This window comes from Lichenostomus cassidix, chromosome 3 (assembly GCF_008360975.1).
Source record: "Lichenostomus cassidix isolate B80296 chromosome 3, HeHo_3.0, whole genome shotgun sequence".
In the NCBI taxonomy this organism is placed as follows: domain Eukaryota; kingdom Metazoa; phylum Chordata; class Aves; order Passeriformes; family Meliphagidae; genus Lichenostomus; species Lichenostomus cassidix.
Window position 1 is genome coordinate 11,042,568 of NC_139483.1, and position 16,933 is coordinate 11,059,500.

General features: G+C 37.3%; 1 protein-coding gene across 6 annotated transcripts in view; it reads right to left on the reverse strand.

Moving 5' to 3' along the window:
- Window positions 1-16,933, reverse strand: part of MAP4K3 (mitogen-activated protein kinase kinase kinase kinase 3) — a 66,307-nt gene that overhangs the window by 8,982 nt on the left and 40,392 nt on the right. For 2 of the 6 annotated variants that reach the window (XM_085054467.1, XM_085054464.1), the window contains 14 exons: window positions 16,809-16,867; window positions 15,621-15,659; window positions 15,279-15,332; window positions 12,540-12,582; window positions 12,160-12,322; window positions 11,086-11,195; window positions 10,102-10,143; window positions 9,790-9,874; window positions 8,689-8,768; window positions 6,098-6,158; window positions 5,895-6,012; window positions 3,993-4,051; window positions 2,019-2,122; window positions 1,097-1,268 (listed from right to left, as the gene is read on the reverse strand). In XM_085054467.1, the coding sequence (XP_084910593.1) occupies window positions 1,097-1,268; window positions 2,019-2,122; window positions 3,993-4,051; window positions 5,895-6,012; window positions 6,098-6,158; window positions 8,689-8,768; window positions 9,790-9,874; window positions 10,102-10,143; window positions 11,086-11,195; window positions 12,160-12,322; window positions 12,540-12,582; window positions 15,279-15,332; window positions 15,621-15,659; window positions 16,809-16,867 (1,189 nt within the window). The remainder of the gene's footprint in view (window positions 1-1,096; window positions 1,269-2,018; window positions 2,123-3,992; window positions 4,052-5,894; window positions 6,013-6,097; window positions 6,159-8,688; window positions 8,769-9,789; window positions 9,875-10,101; window positions 10,144-11,085; window positions 11,196-12,159; window positions 12,323-12,539; window positions 12,583-15,278; window positions 15,333-15,620; window positions 15,660-16,808; window positions 16,868-16,933) is intronic. The other 4 variants (XM_085054465.1, XM_085054469.1, XM_085054468.1 and 1 more) reach the window with 2 other exon arrangements.

Consider the following 16,933-nt stretch of genomic DNA (forward strand, 5'->3'; position numbering starts at 1 on the left):
GACATTATTGAGAAAGAAATGGCAACAAGACATTTCTCTTGAGCGTGCTCCTTTTATGGACTCTAGTATAAAGTCACACAGTTACAGGCATGAGTGAAAATAAAATGCATTGTCTGAAGTAGGTAAGTGGGTTAATTGGCCATCCACTGCTCACTTTGGATATTGTAGCTATGCTTTAAACTGTGTCAAAATCTGATACACTTTTCAGCAGCAGGAAGGTCAGTGGGTATCTTCCTGGTAGAAACTGTTATTTTTAGTGAATTCCACAGTCCACGCTCAGCTGGACTCGTGCATGTGCCAGCGCAGAGCTGTGCATGAATTCATCATGAATCAACAAGGGATCCATGCCTGGCAAAAACAAAAGCTATTTACTGCTTCCACACTTGCAAGCTATGACTAGGGACTGCTCCCTACTGCAGCTAGGTTTAGGGGGTAACCTTGCAACTCCAAAGAAGTCATTCTTAGCACACTTCCTTGAGAGAATTTCTGCTGTTGCTCAGATGGCCTCCTCACTCATGGTGCCCACACTGGTGATGGGACAGTACTTGGTTTCCTACTACCAGTGGTCCTAATCCTTTTCACTTTCCATAAACACCAGAAGAATGCTTCATCTTGGCAGGAGGCTGATAACACCATTTCTAACAACAGTGGCACATTGCAGGAGAGCCAAACCACACCTTACAGAGATGTCGCAAGGAATTGCTCAGAATGCAATTTTACTAAATCTATTAAATAAACAAAAGTCATGGTGACAGGGTAAAGCACAAAACAGCACAGAGGGTAATAAAGTACTGCCTAATTTATGGAAATGCAAGAAACTGTAACTCCATCTTCTGCTGTACGAAAAATCTCGAGAAACCAAATCAGTTCAACAAGTAGAAACATCCAAAAACAGTGCATGTGCAAGCACGTTGGTTCAACCTGGAAAGGATACCCTTCAAAAGGATACCCTTTTAAGCAGAGAACTTACAATTATCACTTAGCCTTGATGATTTAACCATTTGCCTCCTCAGAGAAGCCTACCTTTTAGTGCTTCAGTAATAACAGAACAGCAATAAAAGAACATTTCTGAATGGAGTGACAACAGCACACAAACCTGTTTCTGTAAACCACGAAGAGGTAGAATTTGGGTTGACAGTCTCAAACTTCACCACCTGGTTGAAGTCTCTTCCTCTACTGACACCAACACAAACTAAAGGGAATTCCTGCTCGGGGACTACCAGCATTTCAAACAATCTCAGTGGACAAGGTACAGGAAAATCTATGTGCTAGATAAATAAGCAAAAATAGATATTAGAAGCAAACAAATGTAGCCCGAGTTGCTATTAGATATTCAAACTGTATGGTAAATTTTATGCCACACATTTTGTAATATTATGCTTACTTCTTCAGATAACAGGAATGGATAAATACAAATTGAGTGAGTTAAGAAGTTTAGAGCATCTCATACCAATTCAGTTAAAATAAAATAGCATGTCTTTTATCATGTGTCCTATGCAGCTGCCCACAGATGACAAGAGTGCTCATCACTGCTCTCCCTGGCTACTGAGCTTCTAAGCTTTCTCTTTCAGGCTGATCAAGTTATAGCAGCTGCCATTTTACAAGCATGAACCCACCCTGGCTTTCTCTTTTCAGGTGATGTCAGACAGGGAGACAAAAATAATTTTTGGGCACCTCAGTGTCAAAAAACAAAATTAGTGGTCACCTTCTCTCTAGTATGCGAGTAAGACCACTGTTAACCCATGTCTCAGCCTGCCAGTCTCAGTTTTCAATTGTGCAGCTGAAGGGCAATGCTCATGGAGAAGAAGGGCTTAGTTGTCTAATTGAAGTGCACCTCAAAAACATTAACATTCTCATAAGTATTTTGAGTCAGTTAATAAATGACACATTTTAAAGTTATTTTCAATTTAATATGACAGAAACCAAGAGAAAAGTCTAATAAATCAAGAAATGGCTAATACTTATTCTTAACAAATCATTACAAGATAAAGCGAACATGAGGGTAATTGTAATTTTACCTTGATTAACATGAATTTTTGCATTGGTTCAACCCATTCTAACAAAACAATGCTAGACTGTAGTGCTCCACAAAGGTACTTGTGGCCTGTGTAGGGATTTCTCACTGCCAAAACAGGAGAGAGAATATTAGCGTACTAAGCACAGAAAACAATTTCCAGCTACGTAAGAGCCCACATACTTTTGGAAAATATCCATCACCCCCACTCTAATCTTTTATATATTTAAAAAATATAGCTGATTGCACACACATTTGGAGTGTCTCGGGTCTACTGTGCTGATTTGCCTAAGCTATCTCAAAATCACCATAAACAGCTGTTAAAGAATGGCTTTTTCTATGACACACAGTTATACAGCAGGCAGTGAACAACAGCTCAGCTGCCCTTCATGCACTGTCATAGCAAGTCTGAAATCCAAGAACTTTTCATTTCTGATGAACACTTCTAGATCATCAGGAAATCCAGCTGAAACTGAAAAACAATAGAAAAAGCAGGAAGTGCCATTCTTCCATTGTCAGAACACAATCAAAAACTGGCAGAGAACAATAAAGTTACAAAATCGGGCCCTGTGAAATCTGAAGTTTCACAACTTCAATTCTACAATACTGACAAGATTTCCCTCCTTAAGCACTGCCAATATATCCTTTAAGAAAAACAAGTGTTATTTTGCACTTTGTACAAATACATCCAAAGACCAGATTTTACTGTGCAGTAAAGTTACTGTGGGCTATCAGGCAATTAACAACACAGCTTAGATAACAAGCTTGTACAATCCAGTACTGTGGGTTGTAGAACACAAGTGGAATACGCTCACACCACCTTATTGCCACAGTAACTCGTCAGCATTCCCTTGGCACCTTAAACATCAGTGCTTTTTTTCATTAATCCATGTTCTCACTCAGCATCAGTCAGAATGACTGCAAAGTGCAGCAAGTAACGCTTGGCGTGACCCTGAGTAAGGCTGAACTCAGTAGCAGAAACCACAAAATAAGCACCAACACCTTTAAGGTGCAGAAAGAAGACCAGAACTTCTCGTCTTTTTCTGCCTCCCATGGCACTCCTGCTGCCCCAAGGCCAAAAGCAGACTTATGTGCCAGCAGGAATGGAGGCTCAGGCCACAAAGAGTAAGACTCTTACAGCCACCCTTGCTGTGTTCACAAATCATCACTTACACCTATCATGCACAAAGCTCTCCAGGCTCAGGAGGCTGAGCTATCTCTGATTGTCAAGACTCCCCCTCATAACGTCAAGTACCACAGCACCCTTGTTCAATTCTGTGCCTGGCAGGACAGAAACCACAGAATCATAGACAAACACACCACAAGGCTTCCTGTTTCATGAACAGAAACCTAGAAACATATGGACTTCCAAATTAATTTCTGTGTCAGAATGTCAGTTTTGACGTATTCTGTCCCATCACTCCACCCCTGTGGGTGTTCCCTGCAGCATTCATTAACACTCAGTGTTGGTTTTTTTGGGTATTTTTTTTTTAATTTATCTGCCCCCCTTTTAAAATACGTCTTAACACAATGCAGCTTTGAGACTTTGGTAGCTGGCACATTATTGAACACATATATGAAGGCTTCAGAGACAACACTGTTCTCAAAGAACTGAAAATACTCCTTGCTTTTTATCCTCCAATATTGGTAACTGAAACTTCTGCTAGGAAGTCAGTTGGCTTAATACTGATGGTAATTTCTCTTAATTCCTCCATCCATGGAGATTAGGTTCTTCTTGAGGATTGGGTTAAATTTTGACATCATTCTGCTTCTCTGCCTTTCTTGTTAATTGTCTTTAAATATAACAAGCTAAATAGGAAAGTTTTCACTGCTTAAACACAAGGACTAACCTGAACAAGCTCACTGTCTGCATGACAAAAGTCTCTTCTCCCTTTATCTCCTAAACCTCACTCAGTAGTCTTAATATTGTCACCATTTCTGCTGGTTCTTCACATTTGTTTTCCAGACCTTTACTTACCAACACAACACTTTTGACACCATTTAGTATCAGGAATTTTTGTAGATACTGCAAACTTCCTACAAGAGATAAAACACAAAATTATTGATCAACTAAAACAATGGAATGAATTTGCTTTTTAGACAGTCACTGATAGAAAAATATCTGCCCCACCAAAAAACCTAAAAATCTTTGTATACTTCTCATGAAATCATAAAAACAATTATTTGAAAATTTGTCAGATAAGCCAAAATGTAATGGGAATCAGAGTTTCTACTCAGATTAGATGACAACAGGCAGTATTGATGCTGGCTGCAGTAGTCTTGAAAATAAAAATAACTAATTTGATGCTGTAGAAAAGATGGGAATAAGTGGACTGATAGACAGATGCTGCATTCAAAGATATGAATTGGGAAAATAGTTATATAACATTTCAAATGGAGCTGTCCAGAAGTGACTGAGAATGCAAAAGGACTGAACAACATGAAAACTGAGGACTGGTCACAAATTTTTGTTGGAACAAGTCATGGAAGGTTTGAAAGGAACAGCTCAAGGTCACTCCAGGAAAAGAAGCTGGAAAGGAGGTTCATCACAGACATTTTCTGTGACTGAATGTTTGCCTACCAAGTATCATAAACTGACGTTAGAACATTTTGCAAATGAATATACAAACCTCACAAATTACTTCAAATTCAATTCTCCTCTGTCTTTACCGAAAACTCTGCTTTTAACATTTTTCATGTAGCACTCATCATCATAGTATCCAGGAACTTGTTTAAGAATATACTTTATGGTCTGGTAGAAAAGAAAGGATTATGTTCTCCTACACATTTCAAATGTATGTCTTTGGCCTGGCTAAATTTTACTACCCTGATGCCCTGCAACAAGAGGTAAAACAGCAAAACAGATTATCTAAATTAATCTCTCCTGCCTCTGAATGACTGGCTTGGCATTCACATTCAGGTTGTGCTGCATTTTTGTTGGGAAGCAACATGACTGGACAAGAAATTTTCTGAGTCCTCTGCAACTTAGGTGAGGTACCATTCCAGGCTGAATCTAGTATGGTTTTCCTAGCATGATCCTTATGGTAAATACAGTTATTAGTCCACTGCTGATTCAGTCCTCATGCCAAAGTCACCCACCAAAGTCAAATTTAGAAGAGAGGGGAGCAGAATAGTGCAAGTACACAGAAGACAACAGTTCAGAGCATAAATTATCTCTTAGTTATTTAGAATTCTCCTCTAGGAAAAGCACATTTCTCATACAAGTATTGCACCATGATGTTTGCAGATAACTGAACAAGAAGCCTTTCCTGAGCCCAAGAATTAAATGTTAATTTAATTAATTAATAATAAAAATAAAGCTGTTAATAGAACCAAAGGTAGCAAAGAATCAGATTTGCTATAACACAATTTCCTACCAGAAATATTATTGTATTAGAACCAGTGTTTCACTACGCACTTTAAGAATCAAAGATTTTTCTGCAAACTAGATTAGTGTTACTACCTTCTTCTCTTGGGATTTGAATGGGCTACTAAGGGTGGCTTGGTAGTGTCCTGGTTCTGCTCAGGACAGGGTTAATTTCTGCAGCAGCCAGGAGAGGCATGGCCATAGATTTTGTTTAGCATCATGTACAAGCAGGATTTACCATATTAGACTATACCTGAAAAGAGTTATGCCCCGAAACGAGAGGTTTCATGACAAGAAGGTAAGGTGCACCAAAATCCATTTCTCTATTAAGAGTACATTCACATCTTGAGCCATGTAAATGCAGGGATCAACCCTCTGATTAATGCACATGTGAGTTACTCATTGCAATCTGTGAACAGAGCCCCCCATCATTTGGTGTTCCCAGAGCTTCACAAACATCTCCTGAACTCCCAGAATTAAGATATTCTGATATATCCAATGATGTGTATTTACCTGGGAAGTATTCGGTCAGGGAGTTTATGTGCTGGAATAGCAACAGGTAACTTTTGCATTTGCCTTGCATAATCAAAGAGTCCTGGTAGATTATGGGAATAAAGCTGAGAAGCTTTACCTGGCAATTAGAAAACAAACCACACTTCAAAGACGAAACCAAGTGTTTACCAGCACTACCACTCAAAGATAGCACAGTAACTTACCAGATATTGATAACAAACAATTGTTCATGACATATAACCAGGTACATCTTCGAGGAAATAGCTGATAAATGGAAGGAAAAAGAAAGAAGTAGTATTCAATTTCATATACATGAGACTTTCATAAATTAGCATCTGCATAGATGACAGGACAAAACTAGTACTGACTTGCTTTTTGTAGCAAAAATAAGCATAAGCCAAGCAATGTTTACCCAGATTCCAGAGTTAATTCAGAATAAATCTTAGGCACAGACACTATATCTAACATATGCATTAACATCTAGACCATTAGCAAGTTTTATACTCATGTTTTCAAGTATACTATATTCCACAAGATGTCATTATAAAGATCAGTCAACCCGTTTCCAAAAATTTTAAAAACCACCAAGTTTTTCTCATTCAAAGAAGAAAAGCTCAACAACATGAGCTTCAGTAAACCAAGCATGGTCAACAAACCACAGCCATTCTAAAGCCTGTGATACTACAAATCTCTTGAAACAATTAAAACTGGCACTTTAAAGGGATTCTCCACCGGCATGATCACACACTTCACTTAAATGATTAACAAATGGTCAAGGCAGAGCTGTTTTTTGTCAAATCCTGCAATCCCTAAAAAGATGGGGGAGAAAGCAACAAGACGTCCCTCTAAAAAGCCCAAACAAACAGCAACTACTTCTTCCCTCCTCTTACCTAACTTCTGGAACTTACTGGCACAAGATGTCATGGAGGTGGAAAGTATCAACAGCACAAACAAGGGATTAGACATACTCATGTTCAACAGGTCCAAAAATGGACACAAAATAGGCAGGAATCCTCCAACATCCTTGATTCAATGACTGTAGTGAAGTCTAAGAAAAATAGATAGTGACCATGCTCACTGGCATTTCCCACTGTCACTTCAGGAAACAGACTACTGGGCTAGATAGACCACTCAGGAGGACAATTGTTTTGCTCTTAAAAAAAAACCCCATGAATGAAAACAAAAAATAACCCCTCCAAAAAAAATTTAAATATTAACCTTGAAGCTTCTTTAACTCCTGGAAATGTATATTATGTCTTCTTGGCCCATTGGTGAAGTGAAAAATAATCAAGAGAAATATCGAGAAAAATAATCAAAGACACTACTTTCAGTTTGACTCTTGGGAGTAAACAGAGTGGGAGTAAACAATGACATAAAACACAGGAGTAAACAATGACATAAAACACAAAACTTGGAAATGCTATTAAAGCCCTACTGACTGTTATAAATAATAATGCAAAAAATGGTTAGCACAGAGGGTGTTCTTCTATTCCTGAAGTCTTCTCATAACCTAAATACACTGTAACAAACATCTATAGTAATAATCTACCAGCCTGCCTGCACCAAAATTTAACATGCAAGTTTGATTGACCTTCTGTAAGTGCATGAGCATATTGTGACTCAGTAGGTTTAGACCTGAGGATTAAAGAACAGCAATTCTTCAAATTAGCAGGTTAATTGACCTGTCACTCATTCCTCTTGTTCCACACATGACTGGCTGTGTTAGCATGCATTTCTTCTTGTCTCTAAGTGCTTATTAAAACACTGCCCTGAAAGCTCACTAGGCAACACACTACATGATCTTTGTTACAGCTCTTCTCCTTCCTTGCCAGTTAAAAACCAAACTAAAACCAAATCCCAAACAGTAAATAGAAAAACCAAACCTTGCCTTGGTCTACCTGGCCTACAAGAATTATTGCACTAGTGATATTTCTCAGGGCAGGTGTTACAACTGCAATGCAGCAGCAGAGTGGTACCTGAACTAAGTTTAAACCACGTAACTCAGGCACCAGTATGATTATGGGTCACTGAGCTCAGTTCAAGCTAGCTAGGCCTCCCTCTCAACAAGACAGAGATCTCTACAGTGTCTGGACCCTGAAGGATGAACTAACACCAGTGCCTCCAGCTTACAGTGTGAAGGCTGTTCTTGCAAATTCCTCCATCTTGATGGCACATGCATTGCTCCCTAAGTTAGGCAGAAGGCAGGAAAAGAAACCAAGTCTCTTAGGGAGTAATAAAAGCTGGAGAATACAGAAAGGCGTGCAATTGGCTATTTCCCCTCCCCAGTATCCCCTCCAAAAAATTACTTTTCCTAAGACTCTGCAAAGACAGAACTTTAGATGGAATCCAGTAAGCTGAGGCACATCAGCAAAGCTGCTTTTAAGAACACAAGAATGAACTCTAGTGAATAAAGGATCTCCTTGCTTCCCTACAGCTGAAACACAATGCTTGCTGCAAAAATTCTGTATTGTAACAAAGCATTAAGGAAAATAGAAACTTTCACCAAAAATGCATCAGGGAAATTCCATACTATTGACCTCATCATTTAACTGCAAAACAATGCACTGTGAAGAAGTTCAAACCACTGATAGATTACGATTTTCTAGATGAACATGGTTCAGCCTAAAAACACTAACTGAACATGACTGAAAAGTACCCTCAATAGCAAACATTTAAGATAATTCTCAGTGTAGTCAGTGCCTATGTAAATACAATAAAAAATATTTTGCAAGGATTATACAACATTAATCTGAGTGGTTAAAAAAGTGATAATTTTTTTAAACCAGAAATATACCTGCTCCATTGATGTTTCATGAAGTTCATTGAGGTTCAGTGTGTAAATACCTTCTTCTGCACCAAATATCAAGTACTGATCTGCAAACACAAACAAAAAAGGTAGAAATACTGATTTCAGGAAGGTAGGTATACCCTGACCAAAAAAAAAACTTAGAACATTCACATACATGAAAACAAATCAAACCATAATAGTTATGGTGTTTGGAAGCATGAAAAATTAATCCTGATAAGGAAGCTTAAATTTATGGATTGGGCTGTTTTAAGACATTAGGAAAGCTCAGTCTTTTATTTTATGAATAATAATTGAAATCAAAAAAACAATTCAACCACAAGCAGGAAACCACAGGAATAACTTCAGCATATCCTACTTAGACATTTCTGTATGTTTTGTCAAATATCCATTGCCTTCTTTTGGAATACTTCTACAGCAGTATTGACTGGAACATTTTCTCAGTAGTTTGTGGGTGTCTCACTTCTTGTACATAATCAAACCCCTAGATTGCACATAGGCATGCAGACAAGGCAGACATCTCCTATTGAGACGATGTAAACTCCAGAAGATTTACATCCCCAGTTCTAGTTTCTAAAAAAAATCCAAGTGTTTTCTTGCTGATCTCAGTAGTATGTCTGTAACAACTTATAATCAAAAGGTGTAATTGCAGACAAAGCAAGTACAATGTTGCCAATTATCCCTTTTAGTAGGCTACATAATAAATTACTAAAATTTACGTAAAAATAAACAGATGCAGAATCCTGTAGGACCAGAAAGATCTCAAGGGAAAAAAATTAAGTAAATGATAAAGAAATCACTCTCAATTAGGACTTCCAAAAGTCAGATTTTTTTTACAAATAAATTAGGATTGTCATCCTTTCAACTAAAATGTTGAGAAGAGTCTTTAAACTTCAATATGCAATTTTTTCTTTTCATTTAAAGCAAAAAACTTCACCCAATATATCTTAATTAATAAAACCAATAGAATTTTAGACAACAGTGGCGTAATTAAAGACCAACTATTTTAAAAGCAATAGTCGTGCTCATCTAAGTTCACTTGAAATCCAAGGAGATGACACAATAGGTAAAATAGTCATCATATAGTACCTCTTGTATCTGGATTTATCCAAGATGTTGCACAATGAATTTTTAATGGACAGCCATTGAAAACCTTTGAAAAGCAAGCACCCATCTGTGGAAGTGAAAATAATTATGTATGAAAAATTAAAATGTGACATTCCCAATAGGATTATTTTTACTTCAAGTAGCAACAAAAGGTTAAGAGTCATAACACTGGCTTAGCATTGCTAAGGCATATTAGCTTTTTCAAGCAAAAAACCCAAATACTACAAACATTCAAAAAAATGTGCTCCCTCACCCTGCTCCCAACATGCATTTGTATGACTCAGCAATACTCACATGTACTTTAGGTGTGGGAGGAAGGCCATTACTAATTGGTTTCTAGAAAATAAAATTTGAAAGTATGGTTTACACTCAGATACACACTATGCTTGAGCATGTATATCCTCCCCCCACACCACAGCATAACCACAAACACTTGGTATCATTTTCTTTCAGTACGATCTCTACTATGATTCCCTAATACTTCCTCATTGAATATTTGCCCAGTCTTGTGTAACATTTTCACATTACAATGGTGCCTGTAAGAATGCAACATCCAGTATTACATACTTTAAGCAATATTGTAACAATTGCTCAATTGTTCAGTATTATAGCATTAAATGATACCAGTCAGTGCTATATGCACTTTCCTGTATCAGTATCTACTTCTCCTAGCACAAACATGCTTTTGAATAAACAGATTTTCCAGGTAATGTGGTAAACTTCCAACATAAAATTTCAAATGCCAAGTTCAAAGCTCTCCAGGTAATCCTACTTTCCAAAGTACTGCCAGTATTATTGGCACTTCCTTAAAACAAAACAAAGACTCACTAAGATGTTTCTAGTCTATTTCCTCTTCACTTCTCACCAAAAAAATTACATTTCCAGCCTCACACTTGGAAGGGGCCTGCAAAGAGGGCAGTTTCATGTTACATTTCATCTATTCTAACTACAGCATATTCCGTTCTCTCATTTCCCCATCTGCTTCAATAGTCATTGCTCAGTACAATGTATGACATGAATCTCATTAACATCTCTTAGGTGTGTGACAGAGCAAGTAAATTGTATATAGTCGTGATTATGTTTGTTTCTAAGGAAAACTGAACACTGGAAAGCTTTAGCTTAAGGCTGTATCACAGCTAGACAATCAAGGAAAACTGTGTTTTGATTCAAAGTAAACAAGATATAGATTTCTATATTAAAGATCATGCCTGCTTCTTTTCCTTGCACATGTAGAACAGTCAAGGCAACGTAAAGACACCTAGAAACTTAAATACCTACCAGCATTTCCTTCTTTTCTTTCATTAAGAAATTAGTGTCTCTAGCTTCATTCTGTTGATGTGGCAGTTCCTCTCTTTCACCATTTAACTGTACAGAAGTAACTCCATTACCTAGAAAGAGCCACATTTTAAAATGTGTTCCTCTACCTTCTCCTCAAAGAGTAATATAGCCTAAAAACAACATTAAATGGGCCAAAATTTCCAATTAAGTCAGAAGATATTCTATATACAGGATAGTATAAAATACCCTCATTTATTTCTGAAGCATGCATGCTCTTACATGTGCACATATCTATGAAACCACATTCAATCTCACTCCCTGACTTTTGGTAACTAATGTAACAACTCTAGCAGGAGCACAGAAAGGGATGAAGTCACAGTTATGAGGGAAAATGTATTGACCATACCAAAAGAAATACTTGCCAATAGCTAATGCTTCAATTACTGATTCCTTACAAATAGCCTTGTTAGAGTCAAATCTTTAACACAGCAATTGCAGTACTAAGCATGAAGCAAGGAAAAGCTACCTAAGTATCAATTAAGAGTCAGACATTAAGCTTGCTTAAGAGAAGCCAGTCCAAGACAACTCTCAAGACATCAGACTGACAAAGGCATCAAATTAACAGTCTGAGCAGACAGCAAACACACACAATTACCTCTTATACTCCCCAACCCAGTTCATTACATAAAAAGGCAAACTTTGAAAGCAGAACTCTGTTCTTGACATGACAAATGACAACAGCTGACATACTGAATCTGAAACCTACAAACATACTTTTCATAACAATCCTGATACTCTGTATTATAAGCCTGTTGCTTAGGAAAGCAATTGTGACACCAATGGCACCAGCAGAAATCATGTCAGTGACTTTGACAGAAGGTACATTTGACTCTCTTAAGAGTTAAAGCATGTTTTCTTCATTAATTTTGGCTTTCATGCACTTTTTGTTACTTGTCCACCATATAAAGATTACCTCAGTATCTTTTAATGTGTGCACAGGTGAAAATGTAGAAATAAAAACCCATTAGATTATGTAAGAAATTTTTGTGTACTTCTTGGGGTCACTTTTATTACCTAGAGGATTAGATTTCTGTGGAGGTAATCGAGGAGGTGGTGGTCTGGGTGGAACATGAGATGTAGATTTTGCTGGGCTCTCTGATGTTGGGCATCTCTTGATTGTCCCTTGATTTTCATTTTCAGAAGAGTAAGATTCTTGGGGGATAAAGATGGATTTAGGCTGAAAGAGACATAGTAGTAATAAAAACATAATGAAAATAGATTCAAAGCATCCATGAAGCATCTCAATGAGGAAAAAACTCCCTCATGCACTATTTGGATCCTGAAATTTTCACACATAAAGAGGCATCAATACAGTAATTTAAATCTTCTGCATTTATTTGTATACCTAAAGAGCCTTTTTCTTCTTTTGGGGCAACCAAACCCCCCTCACTTACCTTTGGTGGTAAAGGAGGTGGCACTTTAGGTTTCATGGTAGCACTACAAAGAGAAGAAACAGAACAGATTGCTACCCTCTTTGAACCTTGGAATTGTAATCTTCAAGAAGATACAGGGTTTTATAAATGCCATACAAATAACCACCATTAACTTGTCAAGAGCACTATTACAGCCAAAAAACTGCATCACAAATACTTTCAAACATTTTGTTATACCTCAGATATATGAAAACAAGGATCACAGTTTCCCCCCCAGAGAGCAGACAGTGTCATGAACTGATCTGCTGAAGATGCACAGACTTGTGCAGAACAAAGTAGGGAGAGACAGAAGAGGCCTGATATTTACCCTATTGAGAGGAGAAAGTTTAGGGTATCAGTGAGCTGAACGGGAGTTACAAGAAAACTAATGAATACCTTTCCCTGGAAAATGTACACTGATGACTTAGAACAGCCTTACACATGAAAGTAAAATCCATCTGCAGTGGACAGCTACTCTAGTGTTTAGTTTGGTTGCCTGTTTTTTGGTTGATGAGTCTCTTTTTTTCACAGAAATCTTGGGAAAGACAACTTTTTCATGCAAGAACAATTCAACCTGCTTGGCCCAACACTACAAGATATCCTCAGAAAACAAGATAGCTGAAGCATCAGGAGTATTCTTCCTCTTCTGGTTCTGTGGTTTAAAAAATATGCTGCATTTAAAAAGAAAATGTTAAGTCCTAAATTTTGCATGTTTTTTAAAAGTTCTTGTACTGTCCTGTTTCCTAATCTTTTAGGAACAGAGAATTATTTCCACTAAATAAATCAGGAATACAGCTGTGAAAACGTGACATACTTGCACGACATGTTTCAAAGTAGTAAGATATCTTTTCGTTTGTTTACAGGTCAACAACTTGTCAGCTTGGCTTCATTCTCTTCAGGAGTTTCTGTCCTGGCATCTTATCTGTTGTTTGTATTTCAGAGAAGGTGGAAGGGGACTTTGGAGAATAAGTTCCCCTGTGTCAGGCACTTCAGCTGCTTTGGTGGTAGAAATTACCTTCTTTCAGTAACATGGGACCAAGTTCAAGTCCTCAATCATGAATGTTCAAGCTCCATTTCCATTTTCTTTTGTATTCTTCCCACATTTCAGGCAACCAAAGCTACCAGGCAGCCAAAGAAAGAAAAAAGCTAACAATCTGGCATATATGTGACACATGTTTGTACAAAGGTCCATGTGGCCTCTTTTCAACAACAGGGTTTAGATGCAGTTTTTCACTGCTGATTATGCAGGGCAGTGCCCCAGTAATTTCTGCTTTCCCAGCTTCCATAACCAGGAAATTCAAGCATCAAGCCTTCCATAACCAGGAAATTCAAGCCTTGCTGCACATGAGGGAAAAAGAAAATCAAGATAATCAAAATTATTAAATGAAGAAGTAACAACTTTATATTGTTCTCTGAAGTGTGTGGATTCTCTGTTGCTACAAATCACCCAGTTCATGCAGTGGCATCAGTTTGGACTGGAAGGTGTACACTGGATTCACTGGTTTTGTTCTGGATCTGAAGAGAGAACTGACTGATGCCACACGTGCTCCTCATCTGCAGCTCCATCACACAGAATATGAATCAAACCAAAGCCTTTTATCTTCAGTGGACTCAACAGAAAGACACCCAAGACCAGCCTGAGGAACCAATAATTGCAGCAGAGCTTTCGGCTCAAGCAGATACCAAGAGAAAAGCACAGATGCAGAATGTGACTAATCCAAGGTTGAGGGATTCAAGCTTTTACATTTTGTCAGGCCCTCTCTGTAGAGTAGAAGTACTTAGAATGAAATATGGGAAGAAACAAAAAAGACCAGGATGATTTTGGAAGACTACTGGTGACTGCCCTTAGGGTCACATGAACTGGAACCTCTCCAGAAGGATCTTCCTTGCTTAATTTAAAAAAAGAAAATCTACAGAAACACAACAGTGATAAGCAGCTGAAATCAAGCTGTTTGAAAGTTCTGATGGTATGAAGAACAAGTATCTCAAAGCACTGGACAAAGAAATCAGTACTAGCACTTCAAGACAACATGGATCAAGAGGTTCCAAGCCATGGAACACTACTGAAGTTGATGATACTGGCTGCAAACAGAGCAAGAAGTAGGGGACTAAAAAAAAAAAAAATTACACAAAAACGGACAGACAGAGCTGTACACAAAAAAAACCATCCAGAGAGCAGAATAGATAGAGAAACCAAGCAGTAAAATAACTTAAAAGAGTGTAACTTGGTTCTCTGCAAGAGAGAGATGCTAGCAACAGATAACACGTTTTAAATGTTTCTTGGATGAAGCAACAGCTTTCCAAATTATCCATTAACAGAAAGCAAACAAAAATTATGCATATTTTATCTACTTTTCATAAGTTTTATTTTAATATGTTATTATCAGTTCTAAAGAAGGCACCAGGACTGGGGTCCGACAAATTCCTGGCTCAAGGCAATGATGCCAAGATTTTGTTCCATAATAGAGAATAAAAGGAGAACTGTATCAAGCAAGGAGCAAGATTCCCCCCCCCACCCCCCCCCAATTTATAGCAAGCATATCAACAGAAAAAGAACACTTATGGTAATGTGATCTAGGAACACTAAAATACCTATCTTTAAAAATGCTATAGGAAAAAGAATCCTGAGTTGTTTCAGGATATGATTCAACTTATTTTTTTTTTCCAAGATTCTATTCAAGAATCTGATTTTATTTACTTATTTTTGCAGGAAGGACTTACTGTTTAGAATCATCATCTGCATCATCATCGTCTTCTAAATGTGCCACATGTCCCCTAAGAAAACGAACAAGGTACTATGGTTGAGTGAGTTGTATTAAAATTACCTTGACTGTTGTGAAAGAATCTCAGCTCAAAATCTAACTCTACTATAGAATTTTACTGTCTTTTATTTAGTCATTATTATTCTTTAAAGTACAGTTGCAATCTAGCTAACTAAGCCCCTCTCACAGCCTCTCAGCAAGCACAGGGACAAACGAGAACCAGTTGTGACAGACAAAAAAAAATAATCAATGCACAAATTACTTTTGAAATACACAAGAGAGGAAAAAGAAAGACAATTACCGCTGATGTAGTTCTTCTTCAACTGATTTTAAGAGACTCCTTCAGCATTAAATAAGAATAAGAACATAATTTAATTGTGGTACACAAACACGATCATCAAAAGCCAGAACAAAAGCACCTATGATTCTATCAGTAAATAATCCAAAGCATGTTATTTCAGCTGGCTTTCAGAATACACATCCAGCATCCACATAAAAATGAACATAGCTGCAGTTTTGGTTGGTTTTTTTTTTTTTTTACACAATAACCTTTCATATGTGCTGATTAAATGTATTGCTATTAAGTACAGTGGTCCTTTTTCCTCTTACTGTCAAATAAGGACTGTGTTAGCTTGATCCAATCTAAAATAATCCACACTATCCAAGAAAATTGTAATCCTAAAAAAAATAAATCAGACTCACAAGGATGAAACTATTATTGGAATAAATTTATTCTTCCCTGGTAATTTTTGTAACATTTTGAACTTCATGCTTTTGTCTAAAAACACAGAGAAGGATCACAGGACAAAGAAACAACAGGATTTCAGAAGATATCAGTATAGGTTTTTTTTTTCCAGTTGAAGTCTGTGCAAAAGTATCATGCTTCATTTTTTGCATTGAGTATGATTTAATTTCACAAATCAAAGCTTGGCATCCTAATTCTGACATGCATAAATGTGATCAAGTAATTGCATGCAAAGGGAAAATTACATGGAGAATGATTTCATACGATTAATATATCAAGATGATTAAAAGTATGAGCATGAAGTTAAAGGGCTTGCTAAGAAAGGCAAGTTTTATTTTTTAAAGCATCTATAACTGCATGTTTCTAGTGCCCTACAAGATGAAGTTGGGCATAAACCAATGTCAAATAACAGCACAAGGGAGATCCCAGACGGGGTAAAATTGTGCTCTCTGAGACCTATCCTGCAGAATATTTTGTAAACAAGCAGACCAAGATAACAGCTCTTAAAAGGAATCTTACACCAACACAAAGACAATATGGTCAACACAGCCTCAAATACTGAAAACTGCTGCAATTCTGTATCATTGAAGTTACTATTATTTTAGAAATAAGTAAGTGATTTTGGAATTGTAACTGATAGAAATAAGCTTGACTTATTTTACTATATCTGTTTCAGCTAATGTGTTTTTTATATTAAAATAGTCTTGAATGAATTAAAGATAGAAAAGGCAGTTGCTTACTCACTTATTTGCACCCAAAAAGTAGCCACACTGAGGACCATGACCATATTCTAGCTGTAGATCCTAAAAATATAAGAGAATTAATCTTTTAAGATGAACAGGCGAGCAAACACACACTGTGCCATGCTG